A 20774-nucleotide genomic window follows, 5' to 3' on the forward strand; every position below is an offset into this window, starting at 1 on the left:
TCTTCTATTTTTTAATTCGACGTGTTCACAAAAGACATACCTTTCTATTGGTGAAGACAGATTTAAAATCGATTATGTAACGGCTGAGATATGACCGGTCAAAGTAAGCGTTCCCATTTTTTTTACCCCCTTGGTATTCCGAGTGTTAATAACATCTTTGCAGTAAGGAAATGGGAAAGAAAAAAATAAAAAAAAACGTCAACAGATTCTGTTGTTCCGACTGTCTGGGTTATGATCTTATTGAAATGCGGTCATCAGTCTTAAAATTTATGCAGAACAGGCTTTGATGTTCTCTCCAACGTTTCGACTATATTTGCTAGTCTTTTTCAAGGATTGCTACAAAATAAGTTTTAATTTATGAACCGTATTGACCTAATCAACCAAACATAACTTTTACTTACAATTAGGTCTGTTCTATGTCTGTGGTATTTATGCTTGTACTTCTAAATGGCCTGTGTGTATTCATTTTATCCATCCGTTGTCTAATTTGTATTAATTTTGAGAAAAAATTGTAAAATTTCATTCCTAACTGAACTAAACGAGTCTGCTGTCACTGTGATTGCAAGTGCTCTGGAGATGTCTGTAATGAATTCATTTGTTAACCCTTTCATGCCCAACTTTTTTCTAGTGCATGTAGGGTTTCAAAACTATTTTTCCTTTAAAACGGTGAGATCAAGAAACACGAAAAGTCTATTTTCATAAAGAGTGGTGCTTCCCTTGCAGTGCTAGTAGCTGTTTAATTTTTACCTTCCAATGCTCAATGCAATTGTCCAAGAATATTTACAATAGTCCAATTGCATGGAAAACGTAGCCAAAGACAGTCTAAATTGATAAGTTTTATCAGTTTTCAATAATATTGCACCACAACAAAGATATATGAAAAATCATTTTCCGATGTCAACGTAAACTGTGCTGCCAGGGACACTGTTCCATCGGAGTCCAATCAGACTAATGGCAATAACTTCGCTTCTAGAGCTGATCCTTATAACTGTTATTACTCAAATGAAAGGCAATAGTCACATTTATTAGCCTTACTTGTTTTTGTGAACAAATCTTGCCTCCATCAAAAGTTATTGCTGTTTAAAAACGTTGCTGTCCACAAACAACATGGGCATGAATGGGTTAATTAGTTAGGAGTTTTTTCTGTGCAGCAATACGCGATACAAACAGCTGGTCAGCCAAGTAAACAAAGAGCACAGCAAACGTCATTCCAGTCGAGCTCGGAAAGTAACGCTATGTAACACAGCATATATTGATTCATACCGAATAAGCAGTGAAATACTGCTTCTGCTATGATGGTACGAAAGGCAAAAGCTCTAAATCGCCATGAAGCTTATAGCTCACTGCATGCTATAATTTTTTGCATTAAACGTAACGCCATTACTTGTTATGGCACGGTTAGCAAAGCTTTTTAACAGGTTTGTGATGATTCGCGTGATTGGATGTGAGAATGGGGCACCACAGAGAACAGATGTTCATTTCGGGCGTTAAAGTTGTGTGGAAACTAAATGATTATTATCCCCTAGGATAGGATCCGCCAGCTCTGTCCCCTGTTTTTGAACCAATTCTGAACCAGCTCGTGATTGGACGAAAGTGACATAGGCAAACCTTCGGCTTGGAAACTAAAAGTACTAAAGGGCTGCTTGGAAGTGTTGTCATATTGTGATATCAAACATAAAACGACGATTGTTAACTGTTGATTTTTTTGTTTTCTCGAGATACCGCTTTCTTTCTATAACATCCGTCTGTAATTATGAAGTGCAGGCATTATTTGGCAGACGAAATCAAACATATTATACAGAACTGAAGTTCCCGAGAGATCCGGTAGCGCGGTTATCGTGGATTCTGTTCTGTGTGCGGAATAATGCGGAAATGTCTCTTTTCGAAATCAACAGGCTGTGTAGCGAAAGTATGAAAATATTTGGAACTTCATGTAAAAATTGTCTTTGTTCCAGTACCGGGTAAATTGGAAGTACTGAGCAAACAGGGAGAAAGTTATCCCGGAAGTCGCTTCTTGTTCTTCCTTTGGTACTATCGATACAGTTGAATTTTACAGTTTTCAACTGAATCGATCATCGGTGTAAGTAGGAGCGTGTATTTTCTACTGCTGTTTTTTCCGAAACGATCACATGTAGTACTGGAACAAACCTACACATTGCTCCAAAACAAAAATTAAACCTTGCAGAAAAGTAGTTTTAGAATATTGTCAGAAATGCTACGTTATTTACAAGGGGGAGGTTAGAGTTTTGTGACAAAATGCTACGAGGGGGGGGGGGGGGGGTAGGTGTCGAAAAACGCCAAAAAAGCTACGTCATTTGTGTATGGCCCCTTATATGAATAGGTCAAATGAATGTTCAAAAACCTATTTTAATCCACCTAGCGGTGCAATTGTGCCTTTCTCAATCATGAATCACGAGAATGTGTGCGTTGTTTATATTCATTAAAAGCTTTTTACATTTTATTATTGTACATCATGTTGGGGAGAAATGGACATCCCTACCAACTACTCACCAACACTACCGCTGAGCTCACTGGTGGCAGTGCAGCTGTCACCCGTCGATGCTAGAACAGCGGAAACACATAACCTGTCAGTTAGTACGAGACCGCGTGCAATGCGGTTGGTCTTTAATTTTTAATAAATTTTACTTCGTTATTATATACATTACGTCGCGTGTTTTATTTGTCAGACATGTATCTCGGTCACCGACAATCGCGACCGTAAAAGTGGCGACGAGAAAGGTGAAAATTTAATTAAACCTGCGAGGAACAGCGAGGAAAGTGTCTCCCGCAAGGAAGAGGAGAAGAATGGAAGGTAACAATTCGCCTACCGGGGGTGATCGGTCGCATCCACAATCAATTGCGATAAATGGGCAGCAGCAAGATCCAGCAGCTCAGAACCATTTTCCACCGGCGGGTGTGCATCAGCAGCAGTCATCGAATCCGATTCTCCGTCCTCCGTTGCTTCCATCAGGACAACCTCGTTTCTCGCCGAATTCCCATCAGCAGACCCAGCAGCAAAACGAGTTTGTTGGACAATGTTTTCACTTTTTCCAGCAGCTCCAACAGCAGCAGCAAGTATTCTTTCAAACAATGCTGTCGTCGATGAGCCAACAACCAACATCGAATCCGGAGCAAATATTAGACTCTCTCGCAAGCAACATACAGGAGTTTCGATATGAGCCGGATGTGAACGTCACTTTTGCTGGCTGGTATGTTCGTTATGAGGATTTGTTTGCTAAGGATGCAGTTCGTCTTGATGACGAGGCGAAAGTGCGTTTACTCCTCCGTAAGATAGGACCGATGGAACACGAACGCTACACTAGCTACATTCTTCCAAAGCTTCCAAAGGATGTCAATTTTGCGGAAACCGTAAGTAAGTTGAAGAGCTTGTATGGTACATCGGAATCCGTACTGAGTAGGCGCTATCGGTGCTTGCAAGTCGCTAAGCATGCCACCGAAGATTTCAAAACGTACGCATGCAGAGTCAACAAACTGTGTGTCGAGTTTGAACTAGGCAAGTTAACCGAGGAGCAATTTAAGTGCCTAGTGTTCGTGTGCGGACTAAAAGCGGAGAACGATGCCGAGGTCCGAACTAGGTTGCTGAGCAGAATCGAAGAGAGAGCGGATGTCACCTTGGAGCAAATATCAGATGAGTGCCAACGGCTCCTCAGCATCAAACACGATACAGCGATGATTGAGGCAGGACCAAATTCAGCAGCTGTGCAGGCGCTCAAGAGTAAGCAATATGTTGGGAAGCGTGCATTCCGATATGAGAGGCGTTCTCCAGTTTTTGGATCTTCATCCAGACCAAGCAGAATAACCGGAACTGGACCTGGTTCGCCATGTTGGAACTGCGGTTCCATGCATTACTCCAAGGATTGTCCCTTCAAGAACCATCAATGCCGGGACTGTAAGCAAGTTGGTCACAAGGACGGATACTGTACCAGCGCAAAGAAAGCAAAAAGCCCAGGTACTTCGAACAAATGCAACCCATCTAGGAGGATGGAAACAAAAAGTGTTGTGGTGAAGAATGTAAGGAAAAGAAGAAGATTTGTGGAAGTGCTGGTAAACAACCGGAAGATCAGTCTCCAGCTCGATACGGCATCGGACATCAGTATCATTTCCGAGAAAACCTGGTGTCAGATCGGTCGACCTACATCAAGTCTAGTGACGATCGAAGCTTCAACTGCATTCGGAAAGCCGCTAAAATTGGAGTTTCAGTGTACATGCGAGATTTCCATCAACGGCGAGAAACGTCAGGCCCGCTTTTACGTGGTGAAACAACATCTCAATTTAATTGGTTTGGATCTCATCGATCAATTCAACTTCTGGTCGATGCCGATGGACCGCTTCTGCAATCATATCAACAGTTCGTCTACAGTGATCAGCACCCTCAAGCAGGCCTTCCCGACAGTTTTCAACGATGCTCCGGGAGTGTGTACTAAGGCAAAGGTGCACCTCACATTGAAGGAAGGAGCAAAGCCTGTGTTCCGACCGAAGAGACCAGTAGCGTATGCGATGTACAAGACTGTCGATGAAGAGTTGGACCGTTTGGAAAATGCTGGAATCATAACACCGGTTGAGTACTCGGAGTGGGCAGCTCCGATTGTCGTCGTGAGAAAAGCAAGCGGAGCAGTGAGGATTTGCGGTGATTATTCAACAGTTAAACGACGCACTACAGCCGCACCAATATCCTCTCCCGCTGCCAAACTAGCAAATTGTAAGGTATTTAGTCAAATCGATCTCTCTGACGCATTTCTACAGGTTGAGGTGCATGAGGAATCCCGAGAAATGCTCACTATCAATACGCATAAGGGGCTCTACAGATACAACCGACTTCCGCCGGGAGTTAAAGCAGCGCCTGGCGCTTTTCAGCAGCTAGTGGACACCATGCTAGCGGGATTGGAGGCCACGTCAGGCTATCTCGACGATGTCTTAATTGGTGGTGTAGACCAAGAGGATCACCACCGAAATCTTGTGAAAGTTCTCCGTCGACTACAAGAATATGGATTCACCATCAAAGCGGAGAAGTGTTCGTTTGGCCAGCAGCAAATCAAATACGTTGGTCACCTTATCGATAAACATGGCATACGTCCGGATCCGGCTAAAATAAAAGCGATCCGTGACATGCCAGCTCCGACGGACGTTTCAGGAGTGCGTTCTTTCCTAGGGGCAATTAATTATTATGGCAAGTTTGTCCCTAGCATGCGAACTCTTAGGTATCCACCCGATGAGCTGCTCAAGAATGGAAAGAAGTTCGTCTGGTCGTCCGATTGTCAACAAGCCTTCGAGAACTTCAAAAATATTTTGTCATCCGATTTGCTACTTACGCACTATAATCCGGCACTCGAAATCATCGTTTCGGCGGATGCATCTTCCATCGGAGTCGGTTCCACGATAAGCCACAAATTTCCGGACGGATCTATCAAAGTTGTCCAGCATGCATCCAGAGCATTAACATCAGCTGAGCAAGCATACAGCCAACCAGATCGCGAAGGACTTGCGATAATATTCGCCGTAACCAAATTCCATAAAATGGTTTTCGGTCGAAAATTTACGTTGCAGACGGATCACGCTCCGTTACTTCGGATCTTCGGATCGAAAAAAGGAATTCCCGTCTACACAGCTAATCGATTACAACGCTGGGCGTTACAGTTACTGATGTATGACTTCAAGATCGTCTACGTCAACACAGATAAATTCGGAAATGCAGATGTATTGTCGCGGCTGATTGAGCACCATGTTAAGCCGGAAGAGGACTTTGTGGTGGCTAGCGTTGTGCTGGAAAAGGACGTCATGGCTCTAGCAACAAGTTCAATCGACGCGCTCCCACTAAGCTTCAAGATGATTCAACATGCAACACATTACGATCCAGATCTCGGAAGAAGGTTGGCCCCAATCAAAATCCACTATCACACGCCGAGAGATCAAATGCTTCTATGATCGCCGAGATTCCCTATCGACCGTACAAGGTTGCATCATGTTCGGTGAGCGACTGGTGATCCCATCGAGTTTCCGAAAGCGTTGCCTGCATCATCTTCACCGAGGTCATCCAGGAATGCAGCGTATGAAAGCAATTGCACGTAGCTATGTCTACTGGCCGTCGCTGGATGTGGACATCGTGGCTCACGTCAGTTCCTGCCATCATTGCGCAGCAGTAGCTAAAAGCCCACCAAGGTCCGCACCGCTGTCGTGGCCAAAGCCAACATATCCGTGGCAGCGCGTGCACATAGACTATGCTGGACCGATTGAAGGAGAATATTTTCTACTGAGCGTCGATGCCTACTCCAAGTGGGTTGAAATAGTCAAAACCAAATCAACTACTGCTTTCACTACCATCAACATGCTTCGCAGCTTGTTTGCCCGTCTCGGTATGCCTGAAACATTGGTTAGCGACAATGGTCCACAGTTCGCCAGTGCCGAATTCGACAAGTTCTGCTTAGAGAATGGTGTCAACCACATTACTACAGCACCGTATCACCCACAATCAAACGGGCAAGCGGAAAGATTTGTGGACACCTTTAAAAGATCAGTGAAGAAAATTAGAGAGGGGAAAGGAGCCATCCAGGAAGCATTAGACATATTTCTAATAACCTACCGAACAACGCCGAATCCAGCTACACCGGAAGGTAAATCACCATCGGAAGCAATGTTTGGGCGCAAGATTCGCACCAGCCTAGACTTGCTGTGTCCGTCAACCGTTCCGGCCGTTGAATCCACTATAGAAGCAAAGATTCACCGGTGATTCAAAAATGGTGATTGTGTATATGCGAAGGTTTACTCTAACAACCAGTGGAGATGGACACCCGGAGTTGTTTTGGAATCGATTGGGCGTGTTATGTTCAACGTGTGGGTGGAAGATAAGCGCATGATTCGTTCACATCTCAACCAACTACGAACTCGTGCCATCGGTGACAAGCCGTCAGCGAAGCCAGTTAAGAGCAATGTTAAGCTGCCGTTGGACATTTTGCTGAAGGCGTGGAATCTGTCTAGATCGCATACCAGTGCAAGCGATATCACCACGTCATCGCCACTACCTGTGCTTTCGTCAGTAACCGCCGAATCACCGTCAACAGTGCTTGGAGTACCATCCGAGCAGTCCACACCGTTGCAGCCTGTAGCGCCATCCGAAGCACCCGCGCGGGTGTGGGTGTCTCCAAAAGCAGATACGTCATCAGCGTCTTCGTCTTCGTCATCATCCTCCAGTTCAAGCTCTGTACCGTCATCGTCATCAGAGTTCCTATCAGCCAATGAAACCCCTACAGCTGTCCGGGAACCTCGTCGCTCTTCTCGCTCTAGAAGACCGCCGATTCGGTTTGATCCCTATCAGCTGTATTGAGGAGGGAGATGTTGGGGAGAAATGGACATCCCTACCAACTACTCACCAACACTACCGCTGAGCTCACTGGTGGCAGTGCAGCTGTCACCCGTCGATGCTAGAACAGCGGAAACACATAACCTGTCAGTTAGTACGAGACCGCCTGCAATGCGGTTGGTCTTTAATTTTTAATAAATTTTAATTCGTTATTATATACATTACGTCGCGTGTTTTATTTGTCAGACAATCGCGACCGTAAAACATCACATGACAACTATATACAGGAAAATAAATCATAATTCGAGTTCTAAAATTTTGAAGAAGAAAAAACAGCCACGGTAATATTGAACTGAAAAAAGGTGCGAAATCGGCAAAGTCCCAAAAAGTCGATTTTTACAAAAAAAAAATTTTCGAGATAACATAAAATCTCGACATTTCATGCATTTTAAAGATGTTTGGCATCAAAAATACGAATTCGATTTCTGAAATTTCATGGGGTCCCCCCTTTGAAAAAAAAATTTGAGTTCCGGCTTATATGGGAATTTCATATGTGACCGGACGATTTAGTCTATATTTCCGGCCCCATATAAGCGATCCGTACGAAATTTTATAAACATCTGTGGGGATATTATAGCTATCATTTGGGACTAAGTTTGTGAAAATCGGTCCAACCATTTCCGGGAAACTGATGTAAGTTCGTAAATTTTGAAAGATGGCCGCTTTTCCCGGGCACTTCCGGAACCGTCCATGGTGGTCAATGTAGTCAACGAAAGTTTGGTTGGCCGTCGGTGACCTAGAACAGCAAATTTAAGTTGTTTGAGAGACATTTTAGCGAAATTTTTACCTTTTTTGCTTTCATCGGAGTGTCGGTTTGAATCACAATTTGCTATGTGATCGCACGCCACAACCTATAACTCCGGAACCGGAAGTCGGATCGGGATGAAATTAAATAGCCATTTACGGGGACGCAATACTTTTCATTTGAGGCCAAGTTAAGTCAAATCGGTCTAGCCATCTCCGAGAAACCGATGTGACTGTTATTCTGAATTTAGATACTTCCGCCGTGGCTTCCGGAACCGAGGATGGTGACCAATGTGGCCAAATAGACTTTGAATGGATGTTAGTGACCTAATACTACAAATCGAAGCAGTTGTGGTCATATTTTCGAAAAAAATTCACCTTCATGCATTCATTGCAGAATTTATTAAAATCGACATTTTCTGCGTGTTCGTACTCATCACCCTGTAATTCCGGAACTGGAAGTCGGATCCATTAGAAATTCAATAGCAGCCTATGGGAACGTTGCACCTTTCATTTGAGACTAAGTTTGTCAAAATCGGTTCAGCCATCTCTGAGAAAAATGAGTGACATTTTTGGTAACATACACACACACACACATACGCACATACACACACATACATACATACACACATACATACACACACAGACATTTGCCGAACTCGACGAACTGAATCGAATGGTATATGTCACTCGGCCCTCCGGGCCTCCGTTAAAAAGTCGGTTTTCAGAGCAATTGCAATACCTTTCTATTGAGAAAGGCAAAAATTTCACCGTTTTACATTCATCGCAGAATTCGTTAGAATCGAGATTTGCTGCGTGGTTGTACGTATCACCCTGTAATTCAGGAACCAGAACTCGGATCCACACAAAATTCAACAGCAGCTGATGGACCTTTCATTTAAAATCAAATTTGCCAAATCGGTTCAGAAAATTCCGAGAAACCGATGTGGACAAATCAACAAATTTTGTTTTGTAACCATACTCTTCAACTCGTAATCCGGGACAAGATGTCGGTTGAAAATGAGATTCAATAGCAACCTATGGGAATAGTATACCTTTCATTTGAATCTTAGTTTGTAAAAATCGGTTCAGCCATCTCCAAAAAACCGATGTGGACTTTTTGTTAACAAATCAGCACATACACACACATACATGCATACATACATACATACATACATACATACATACATACATACATACATACATACACACATACACACATACACACATACACACATACACACATACACACATACATACACACAGATATTTTGCGATCTCGGCGAACTGAGTCGAATGTTATATGAGACTCGGCCCTCCGGGCCTCGGTTAGAAAGTCAGTTTTTGGAGCAATTGCGTAACCTTTCTATATGAGAAAGGCAAAAGAATAGTATTTAATTAGCTTAATCAGCATGAGTTCAATGTTATCTTCATGTGATTATATTTTGAAATGTTGGTGGAATGGGTTTAAAAGTGGAGGGAATGGGGGGGTTAGTAGAGTGGGAGTGGAGGATGCGTCAGAAATCCTTCATCTTATTTTGGTATACGGGGTGGATGAAGGAATTGCGGGCGTGAGGGTGATGCAATACTCAGCTGCATATTTTGCCTTCCATTTGAGACTTGGTTTGAGAAAATCGGTTCAGTCATCACCGAAGAACCGATGTGACTTTATTTGTGGAATATGCCCGGACTTCCGGAATCGTCGATAGTGGACAATATATTCAAAGAATGTTTGATTGGCAATCAGTGATCTAGATCTGCGATTAGAAGTAATTTGGTGACCATTTTAGCCTCTGAGGTATTACGATTGTACCGATTTATATGGGAAATTCCAGTGTATCCTTACTAACACCACTGTAACTCCGGAAGCAAGAGTCAGAACCGAATGAAATTCAGCAGCAGTCAATGGCATTACTGTATCTTTCATTTGAAATCAAGTTTGTAAAAATCGGTAGAGAATTCGTTGTGGAATGGGTGTGATATTAGCTTAGGAACTTGGCGGGTTCCCCGGGGGCGTCATGAACTGTCATAGGTGGCCAATGTGGTCAAAGCTGCTTTGATTGATCATTAGTGATCCAGACCCGCAAACTAGAGTAATGTTACATCAATTTTAATATGTTTTACATCATTTGAACATCATGGTGGTACCAGTTTATATGGGAATTTGCTGTGTGACCGCACTCTTCAACCCGTAACTCCGGAACCGGAAGTCGGATCAACTAAAAATTCAATAGCAGCTTATGGGAGCGTTATACCTTTCATATGAAACTAAGTTTGCGAAAATCGGTTCAGCCACCTCTGAGAAAATTGTGTGCGTTTAAATGACACACACAAATACACACACATACATACACACACACAGACATTTGCCGATCTCGACGAACTGAATCGAATGGTGTATGACACTCGGCCCTCCGGGCCTCCGTTAAAAAGTCGCTTTTTACAGTGATTGCATAGCCTTTCTTTATATGAGAAAGGCAAAACAGTAATTTAACGTCAAGATAGCATCATTTTGAAACCGCCAATTTCGAAGGTTTAGTATCTTCGATGAGTTTTTCAAACGTTAAACAGCACATCATTTGATAAAATATTTTTGACGTTATATCGTCCAAGAAGTATTTATGTCGATTTACTCAGGTTAATATTCATGTCTACAATAAAGTCTTAACAAATTCGCTAAAGACACGAACTCTGTTACCATTTTCTGAAAAATTAATTCTGCATAATTCTAAAACTTCAAAAATGCCAAAATTATGCCGTTTGGACAGTAAGGACACCAAACCCCCAATCCGAATTTCTGGCTAAGCCGCTGACTTCAAGTAAGTAGAAACAAAGTCGTTCTACACTCGTTCACAAGAAACTATACGGGTTTTCTAATTTTTTTTTGCAACTAAAAAGCAGTGCATTAGCAGACGTCGCGAAGTACAGTTGACAAAAAAAAGCAATAAAAATTCGTTTGTTTCAATACCGCGTGTCACGTACTCATTTTCCTCATTTTTCGGCTCGGAATTGTTAAGCTCAAGTTCTAATAGATTTTAATATACAGTCCACCTAGACCCGAGAACATAAACATTAAGTTATTGTTCGAAAGTCGAACTAAAAAAGAAAGCCAAAGTTAACTCCAAAGGGGCGCACAACTGAGACTCCGCCAGGGGCGCCATAAGACCACGCTACGGCTCTGGTGTCAAATTCTGAGAAGACAAAGAGGAACCGCAAATTCCCGAGCTTACAGTAGAGGAATGTTGTGCCTTTCACAAATTAATTTTCTCCTCCGGTAGAAATATAGCATGTAGATTTGGACGACTTTGTGAAAAAAAACCGGACAAATAAAGGTCATTGCTGATGTTATTCTAATATCTAGCAATGCAGTGAATGAAGCTACATTTTCCCACTTTAGAAATGGCTGGTGATAAAAGTACGATGGAGTGAAATCCAGAGTCTGTCTAGCAATGGAATAATAGGTATTTATTTTATTTGGTTTAGTTCTCATTGGCGTTAAACAATCGTTTCGAATGGAATTCTACTTTTCTGATGTGGTTGAGAATGTTAACGAATTTGAAACTTGTATATAACTTACGCGGTAAACTTGTAGGATTTACTGTAGGGTAGTTTGTTTATAGTAGTTTCACGTGGAGACCCTCAAAGGCCGCATGGTGCCTAGCTGACATACTTCAGGCTGTATTTCACAGCTTCTGTCCAAAAGTTAGCGGAAGAGTGAAACAAACTATCATACTACGTACACTCAACGCAGTATGCTATGAAAGGCAAAAGCTCTAAAGCGCTGTGAACTTTTTACCTCTCGAGTTTCTGCATGCTATAAATGTTTACATTGAACGTAACGCGAACGCTTATTTATGGCACGAATGGCAAAGCTTTTTTTTCACTAGTTCGACACGTGTGCGACGATGCGTCGGCTTGGACCTTAGGATGGGCTACTATGACTTCTATTCCTATTTTTCTGGCGCCTAAAAGTGCCCATTTTGACAACACGATATGCGTTTGCCGAGGACCTATGGTAAAGAATTTCCATTCTTTAATGTAATTTAATATAATAAGCTAAACGCTATCGCATACAGATTCCCTTGGCGTGGATAATTACCAATTTATCGTTGAATTTAACTGAAATGAAAACTGCTAAAACGAGACAGCACAAATTAACTCTATTTCTTTTTGTATTTTCAGTATCACAGAACCAGAGCTTATTTTACTTGTGTCAGATTCTAGTAGTAATTTTCGTTTAATTTGTCCTGTTTGACGAGTCTAGAAAATTAAAGTCATCTTCTTAAACATCTAATTTTCCTATGGAATGAAGAATATGTTTGTTATTCGATTCATGTTTTCTTGGAGGAAACTAAGCATTTTTTGGGGGTTCTTCGTACGACTAGACTGATTACAAATGGCTGATACGTTTCGAGTGAGCTTGATGGTGGTTGTTTTTGATTCAATTACATTACGATTCACATGAACCATTTGATTTTCCTATTGTTGTAGCTTGCATACCTTTTCTTGGTATGGTTGGTTATCAAATATTAGTTTTCTATTTTTTAAGGCGCATTTGTCCAAACCTAGATGAGATCGTTGATATTTGCTTTGTAGGTTTCAGCACAATTGGGGTGTTCCCGATGTACAGATCAGAATCAATCGTGTCAGGCAAAGTTTGGCACTAAATCGTAGAACAAAATTTTCCCGTTTTGCGACTTTTCGGTCCGATATCTCTCGTTTTAGAAAGGACGCAACAGTACAATGTTTTGGCACCGATAAAAGAACAGTAATTGATATTGTATTCACAATCAAATGGACCCTACTAGCGAACTGTTTGATAAAAATCGTTTTTTTAACACAACCGAGAAAGGTTTTTTTTAGTAATACGGAACCTCAGCTGTTCCCTTCCGATAAGTCATATCACATCTGGCCTAAAGCCTTTTGTGGTTTAATTGGTCCTTGAAACAAACGTTTGACTATCATCTATTAAATATCGGTTTGATTATTTTCCAACTTACAAACTACAAATCCTACGGTTTGTGGAAATGGTGTCGAATACTGACACGATAACCGACTAGTAACTAATCCCATAACGATACAGGAATGAATCTCACAACGGAGTTCTAAAGATATCGGAAATTGTTTTCTAATGTTCTCAAAGGTCACTGAATTGACGTCAGTTTGGTCTTCTACTAATACCAGTATAGTTTTTTGTGCTTTTTGACTCTTTTTTGGTTTACGCTGCTTTAAAATTATACCATACCGAACCCTTCCGTCCCTTCACTGATGGCAAACATTAGAGCTCGCTCGAACTGCTCGTAGCTTTCGTAGTCCGGCAGGCAAAGTTGGTTGAAACTGAAAATTAAAAGTATTATTTACAGAATTTTAACAATACAAATTAAGAAAACACGTCTTACCACGTGTGTGCCGTTGGCAGATTACCAAACGTTGGAGCTGCAGTAATTTGAAACCTCGGATTGAGCTCCTAAAACATAAATATTTCTAAATACCAAAATACTATTACTATCTGAATAGAAGTAAAACCTGAAATCCTCCCGGTGGCAACTGTGAGCATCCGGTGGTGAACTGTAGCAGTCGTGCCATTTCGGTTTGGGAAAAATTTCCAACAGCTGCCCAAAACCACCCGAGCACTCGTCGAAACTCCGGGGAACCTCCATTGATGATGTGGTTGGCCCGGAAATCAGCTATCGAATATTCACCCGTGCCGCACAGTAACAGCTATAATTGAAATAAAATTAATACTACGTGATAAATAATTTATCAAGAAATTACCTCCAACTCGTTCTCATCGAAGATACTCAGCAAATTGTCCGGAATGATCCCGTTGAGCCCCTTCAGAAAGCTATCAATCTCCTCTCGAACATTATTGCACAGTCGCTGCTGTGCCAAGGCATCCAGATACTGGTTCTTGGTCGCATTGGTAACCCTCGTTCTGGCCCCGTTCGGAATGAGTTCAATCGTTTTTGTCAGCTGACCGGAACAATCGTAAATCTCCTCCACAAAGTAAAGCTCAAGATTCTCACTGCTGTCCAGATCGGTGTCCTGAATGTACTTAATCTTGGACAAATACAGATCCGGATCGTCCTGCTCGAAGTACTTGTAGTGGACCCGCAGGCCAATCAGCTGAGCTAGGAAGGAGCGGGAGAAACGTGCCCGAACCAACTGCCGGTATGTTCCACCGAGGGCACTTTCGTACAAACACTTGCCAACCACCTTGCCGGCGAACTCGAAGTGTTTCAGCTTGAGGTGAGCCGGTCGGGCCGGATTCGGATGTACGAGGGCTTGTCTTTTATCATGGAATGTACAGAATAGACCACCGCGGGGATCGAACAGGGCGCTGCAGACCAGCTCGAACCATTCCCGCCGTAGGCCGCCCCAGTCGATACCTAGAACAAAGATGGGTCTGAATTAGTTCAGGTGGATGTGAGTAAGCCGCTGGTCTAATAGCCAGTTAGAGTTCAGATTAGGAGGTATTCTCAATTTCAGTAGGAATGTGTTACTAGCCCTGTAGCACAGATATTTGTTCCACGGCTATTGATGTTTACTCAGAGTTGTTCATGACCATTGTTGCGACTAATTTTGTGTTTAGACGATAGTCGATTGAAAACAGCGATAAGAACACCACCACCTCTTGCTTTTCCGAAAGTAATTTTATGACAATCATTGCGATATACCGTATACCTAGGACCGAATAACCACAGAGAACAGACATCCATGATCGAACAAAAAAATTTAAAAAACGTGTGTAAACATTTGAATTAATTTACGATAAAAACTAGCGCCGCCACACCAACCTATCCCAACTATCCGTCAAATCTGAAGTGGTATTTCGGATGGCCCAAACGAAGAAAAACCGACGAGAACTTAATTCACTGAGAAAATGAATGGTAAAGAAACATGGAATGAATAACAAAATGTTGTTGACGTTTTTAATAACGATCTTGCCAGTGGTGCCACTGAGAAGTGGGGGCAACGCAGCTCACGAGGTTGGTAGAGATGGTGAGTGCAAGGGGCTGCTCCATGAACACCCCTGCTCAGCCACTGCAGTTCACGAGTCCAATGCCGGAACGATGACGTCGAAATGCTGCCGTTAGTAAGCCTTTTGTCATCATATCCGCAGGCTGATCGGCAGATGGAAGATACTTGAGAACAATGTTTCCATCCCTTATCAAGTCCCGTAAAAAGTGAAACTTCACATCGATGTGTTTGACACGTCCAAAATCTCTAGACTCCTCGGCGATTCTCATAGCAGATTGATTATCCTCGTAAACGCAGATCGGTTCCTTACTGCTATATCCCAAATCGTACAATAGTCGGCTCAACCACATCTTATGACAGGTCACAGTACAGAGCGCTGATAGTTCGACGAAAGAGCAACGGTTTGCTGTTTCCTGGTCAGCCAACTGACTGTGCATCCGAACACCTTGAACACACCTCCACTCACAGAACGTCTATCGGAAGCATTATTGGCCCAGTCAGCATCCGAAAAGACTTCCAGTAATGGTGCTGATTCGTTCGCACGAAAGACGAGGCCAAAATCAAGCGATCCTTTAACATAACGTAGTATCCTCTTTAAATGCACCCAATGCTCATCGCTGGGGCAGCTCTGAAACTGGCTGTAGAAGTTTACTGAAGCTGCTAAGTCCAGTCTGGTGGTTAACGAAGCATATGACAAACAACCAACAAGTTCTCTAAACGGCTGCGTGGTTCGGTTCTGATCGTTCACTTTCGGTAGCTTCAAACGGTTCTCAATGGGCGTTGAACACGGCTTACAGTCCTCCATTCTGAAACGCTTCAGAACGTTCTCCAGATATTTCCGCTGACTTATTTTCATTACACCGCCAACAGAATCGTAGTCCACCTGCATCCCAAGAAAACATTTGATTTCACCAATGTCAGTCATGTCAAACTCCTTGGACAAACAGCTCTTCACAATCTGCACTGCTCTCATTGACGTTCCAGCAATGACCACGTCGTCTACATAAAGGACCATGATCACTCTAGTCGCTCCAGATCCACGAGTATACAGACACCGATCATTAGCGCTTTGCTGGAAGCCAAGACGATCTACCACAAAACTATGAAATCAACTGTTCCACGCACGAGAAGCTTGCTTAAGGCCATACAGAGACTTTTCCAGCCGGCAAACTAGATTCTTTCCTACCTCGAACCCCTCTGGCTGTACCATAAAAATCTCCTCTGTAAGTGCGCCATTCAAAAAGGCAGTGCGAACATCCATTTGATGCACAACCATTTTATCCCGACATGCAATCGCCAAAATCGATCGTAACGTGTCCAGTTTGGCAACCGGAGAGTAGGTTTCACTATAGTCGAAGCCAAACCTTTGGCTAAAACCCCTAGCCACTAGCCGAGCTTTATAGCGATCTGGTTCTCCATTTATGCCATGTTTTAATTTAAAAACCCACTTACTTGTGATCGTTTTGCGATTTGCCGGCAGCTCAGTTAAAGTCCAAGTTTTGTGCTTATTTAGGGCTGCCATCTCATCATTTACAGCAGCTTTCCACTTCGGCCAATCCTTCCGTGCCTTCGCTTCAGCCAATGTTCTCGGCAATTCTTCGACATACTCTATGGCATTTAACGCATATGCTGCGAACTCCATTTCATAGTCAGCTTGCCACGCCGGGGTTTTCCTAACACGCGGTGGTCTACCAGGGTTGCTGGATTCGATTGGATCATTCTCGCTGTCATGACACGATCCGGATTCTGACTCTTGCCCAGAGCAGTCTTCCTCGACAAAACTTTCGTAGTCCGATACTGACTCATCTCTAGATGTGTTATTCTGCTCATTTGGACCTCTGAAATCCGAATCCACCTCAACAGTTTCTGGTTTTTCATCATCAGCCGCAGCAACTGAGAAAACGTCCGAAACCCGTTCACTGACATATTTTGGGAAAGCTTCACCGTGCGAAGACTCCACAAAATTTACATCACGGACGTGCATCACTTGACGCTTTGTCGGATGCCATACTTGGTAACCATTATTCGCGTAACCCAGAAACAATCCTTTCCACGATTTCGCGTCTAATTTACCTCGTTGCTCTTTTGGTACATGCACAAATACGGTACAACCAAAAACTCGCAGCTTATGTACATCAGGTCTAGATCCTTCCCACAGCTGATAAGGAGTCATGTCAGGATCAATTGCACTGGAGGGACTACGGTTCAAAAGATAAGCAGCAGTCTGCACCGCACAGCCCCAGAAACTTTTGCTGACACCAGAGTCCTCTAACATCGCTCGCGCTCGCTCAACTAGAGAGCGGTTCATCCGCTCGGATACACCGTTTTGCTCTGGACTATATACCACTGTCCATTCAATTTGAATTCCGCTTTGTTTACAAAACTGTTCAAACCGGAGATTTTTATATTCTCCCCCGTTATCACATCGCAAGCGCGAAATTTTCCGTTCGAATTTCGCCGATACCATCGAGGCATACTGCTGGAAGCAGTCGTACACTTCGTCTTTTGACTTAATCAAAAACACCATCACGAAGTGGCTCCAGTCGTCAATAAAGGTGACAAAGTATCTCATACCGCCTATACCAATCGGTTTTACCGGTCCGCAAACGTCCGAATGTATAAGCTCGAGCACACGCGACGATCTCGGTTCCTTACGCACTTGAAACGGGTTTCGAGTCTGCTTGGCCGCAACACATGGTTCACAAACAATAACGTTTTGGTCCTTTTTGCGACCGTTCAACTTTAAACCAAAACACATGTCTGCACTTATCAATTTATCCAAGCTTCGTGCATTCAGGTGACCAAAACGTCGATGCCACAGTTCCAGATTTGCCGGCACACGCCCGAACGCTACCAACGAATCACTTTTATTTCGATTTTCGCAAACATGTCCAAACGGTATAGCTTCCCGACGCGCGAGCCCGTTGCAATAATCTCTGAATTCCGATAGATTTGAACTGAATCACTTTCAAAGACTACCCTCATACCAGCTTCTTCACACCGCATCACCGAGAACAAGTTACACCGAAGCTCTGGCACGTACAGAACATTTTTAACGGAACACTTTATTTCCTTTCCATTCACGACAGAGGGCACCTTCACCGTTCCCGCTTGCTTCGCTACGATCGTTTCACCATCCTTAGCGATCGCGATCTCCACCGACTGCTTCAGCTCTTTCAAGTCAAAGAACAACGACTTGTCATTAACTAAATGGTCTGAGCAACCGGAGTCGATGTACCAATTCACTCTATCCGATCCGTCAGGACAAGCACTGCCCCTGCTAAACCCAGCGAAACACAATTCACTTTGTTCGGCTACGTGAGCTTTGGGTTTATTTACTTCCTTCTTCTTTTCACATTCTTTCTTCTTTGCTGGACACTCTGCCAATTTGTGGCCCTCTTGCTTACAGCCAAAACATTTTATTTTTCTCTTCTTGGGCTGTTGTTTAAAGCCAGAAAAAGCTGCTTGTTCACTTTTCACTGTACACTCCCCCTTGCCCTTCCTCTTCGTTTCTTCATCTAGAAGCCGACATTTAACGAACTCCAGAGTGAGAACATCTTCCGGCATCGTTTCAATTTCCGTGACGACCGCCGAATAAGACGACCCGAGAGTTAGAAGAAGATGACACACAACATCAAGCTCATCCAGAATCGCACCAGTTGCTCGGTATTCACGCACCAGTTTGTCGAAGCAAAGAAAGTGTTGCTGCAAGCTGCCTGTTTCATAACGGAGAGTGAGCATTTGCCGCTTCAGATGCATTCTGATCGCCACACTGTGCCTTTCAAACACTCGGTGCAATGCATCCCATACATCTTTCGGATGCTGTTTGTCTCGAACCTACTCTAATTGCGAATCATGAATCCGCCCCACAAGCAAGGATTTGCATTTACGGTCCTTCTTGGCTCTTTTCTCGCGTTCCTTTGGTTTCCTATTCTTAACCTCCTGGCTATCGGCCGGATCTTCCTTCAGCTCATCAACATCCGCAGCGTATCGCTGAACGCACTCCACAAGTTCATGCTCTTCCAACAGCGCGAGCATTCTGAACCTCCACGCGGAAAAATTAGAGCCGTCGAATACCGGCAGAAAAATCCGATCTTGTTTTTCCTCTTCCATCGATATCACTTCCACTTGATTACGCGACGGAACCGATAAAGCGCATCCTGGGCTCAAAACCTGAAGTGGTATTTCGGATGGCCCAAACGAAGAAAAACCGACGAGAGCTTAATTCACTGAGAAAACGTGTTTAATGAAAGGTAAAGAAACATGGAATGAATAACAAAATGTTGTTGACGTTTTTAATAACGATCTTGCCAGTGGTGCCACTGAGAAGTGGTGGCAACGCAGCTCACAAGGTTGGTAGAGATGGTGAGTGCAAGGGGCTGCTCCATCAACAAAATCCATTCCTGAACCGGTTCGAAATCCTGAATGGATTCAGTATGGAATCTTGCTCAAGGAAAATAACCGATTCCGACCCTATCGGTTGATACATTTAAGCTGGAAGTCCGAACCGGTTCCGGACTAGTTTGACTGGGTAGAGGAATAAACGCTGTCAATTCTGTCGAACTCAGCCACAAAAAAAGCATGACGACAGTAGCGCACCTGGTTTTGATATCCGAACTACCTTCGAAACCGTTACAGATTTTACACAAGTTGAATGGTGAAGATGGACGTCTGTTCTCTGTGGAATACCTGTGGCGAGTTTATATCGTCGTTCAACCATCTTCATGCGTGGTCCTCTCACATTCTGATAGTATATTCCTAGCTGTTGAGATAAGACATCATCAGATGACCGGGCACCAGAAACAGTTGTGATGGTTTGATTTACTGATCGCTGGACGAGCAGGGTTGCCACATTGAAATCTGTATTTTTTCGAGAAAAAATCTGGAAATCTGCATCGCGGGAGAAAAATTCTGTATCGAAAATCTGTATTCGAAAATTAACTAGAAGCTTCCCAAAAAATTATATTGAGACAATGAAAAATTAGTTAATCTTTGTCTGAAGAACAAATGATATCAAAATTTGGCACTTTTGTTCCACGGCTTAGTAGTTTCTTAAGATCTGAACTATATATGGTGCCTTTTAAGTGTTATCCGAACTTCTGATACTGAACTGAAAATCTGTAAATCTGTATTTTAGCCAAAAATCTGTAATCTGTACATACAGAATGTTGGTCGTAAATTATCGAGAAAAATCTGTAAAATACAGAATAATCTGTATATGTGGTAACCCTGTGTACGAGCGGTGCTACCGGAACTGGAGCTGTATTGTCAATCGATTAACTGGAAGCTGAAATTTCTTTGAGCGGAAGCAGTATCGAGTGTAGCTTCGGATTCTGGCGTCCTTGGCGGGCTTTCAGTTTAGCGCTTCCTTCTGTTATTCTCCATCTCTCCAGAATCCTCTCCGTCAAGAAAACCTGCAACAGCATTTTGACTACTTTCAACTGCAGGTCAATATTTAGGCCTTTGAGTATGTAGTACGACATACCGTCATCTCCTGGCGCCGAGTGATTTTTCTTTCTTCCTAAACTCTTGAGAATCTCCATATCTTTCAACGTAGACTCGAAATCTTCCAACCCGCTTTCCGTTTGAACTACTGGGCAGCTAAACGATACGAGTTTTTCTCCGAAATAGTGTTCCATAAACTGGGGCCCCTCTTCCTGGCTCAATGTTGTGG

The 20774-nt window shown here is 43.1% G+C and overlaps 4 protein-coding genes across 5 annotated transcripts in view; 3 read left to right on the top strand and 1 right to left on the bottom strand.

Annotated features, from left to right (window-relative positions):
- The first annotated feature begins 2805 nt into the window (after positions 1–2805).
- LOC131678256 (uncharacterized protein K02A2.6-like) lies at positions 2806–5943 on the top strand. Its single transcript, XM_058958270.1, has one exon. The coding sequence runs from the start codon at positions 2806–2808 to the stop codon at positions 5941–5943; it is 3138 nt and encodes a 1045-aa protein (XP_058814253.1).
- Positions 5944–5980: 37 nt separating this feature from the next.
- LOC131678257 (uncharacterized protein K02A2.6-like) lies at positions 5981–6745 on the top strand. Its single transcript, XM_058958271.1, has one exon. The coding sequence runs from the start codon at positions 5981–5983 to the stop codon at positions 6743–6745; it is 765 nt and encodes a 254-aa protein (XP_058814254.1).
- Positions 6746–6838: 93 nt separating this feature from the next.
- Positions 6839–7339, top strand: LOC131678259 (uncharacterized). The gene has a single exon (XM_058958273.1). It carries the CDS (start codon positions 6839–6841, stop codon positions 7337–7339), a length of 501 nt encoding a protein of 166 aa, XP_058814256.1.
- A 4218-nt stretch (positions 7340–11557) lies between these two features.
- Positions 11558–20774, bottom strand: part of LOC131682420 (apoptosis-resistant E3 ubiquitin protein ligase 1) — a 246792-nt gene continuing 237575 nt past the window's right edge. For both annotated transcript variants that reach the window (XM_058963869.1, XM_058963868.1), the window contains exons 6-9: positions 13895–14508; positions 13646–13840; positions 13519–13586; positions 11558–13456 (exon numbers count right to left, since the gene is read on the bottom strand). In XM_058963869.1, coding sequence (XP_058819852.1) covers positions 13354–13456; positions 13519–13586; positions 13646–13840; positions 13895–14508 — 980 coding nt within the window. In that variant the 3' untranslated portion in view covers positions 11558–13353. The remainder of the gene's footprint in view (positions 13457–13518; positions 13587–13645; positions 13841–13894; positions 14509–20774) is intronic.

The sequence above is a fragment of the Topomyia yanbarensis genome, chromosome 2 (assembly GCF_030247195.1).
Source record: "Topomyia yanbarensis strain Yona2022 chromosome 2, ASM3024719v1, whole genome shotgun sequence".
Classification (NCBI taxonomy): domain Eukaryota; kingdom Metazoa; phylum Arthropoda; class Insecta; order Diptera; family Culicidae; genus Topomyia; species Topomyia yanbarensis.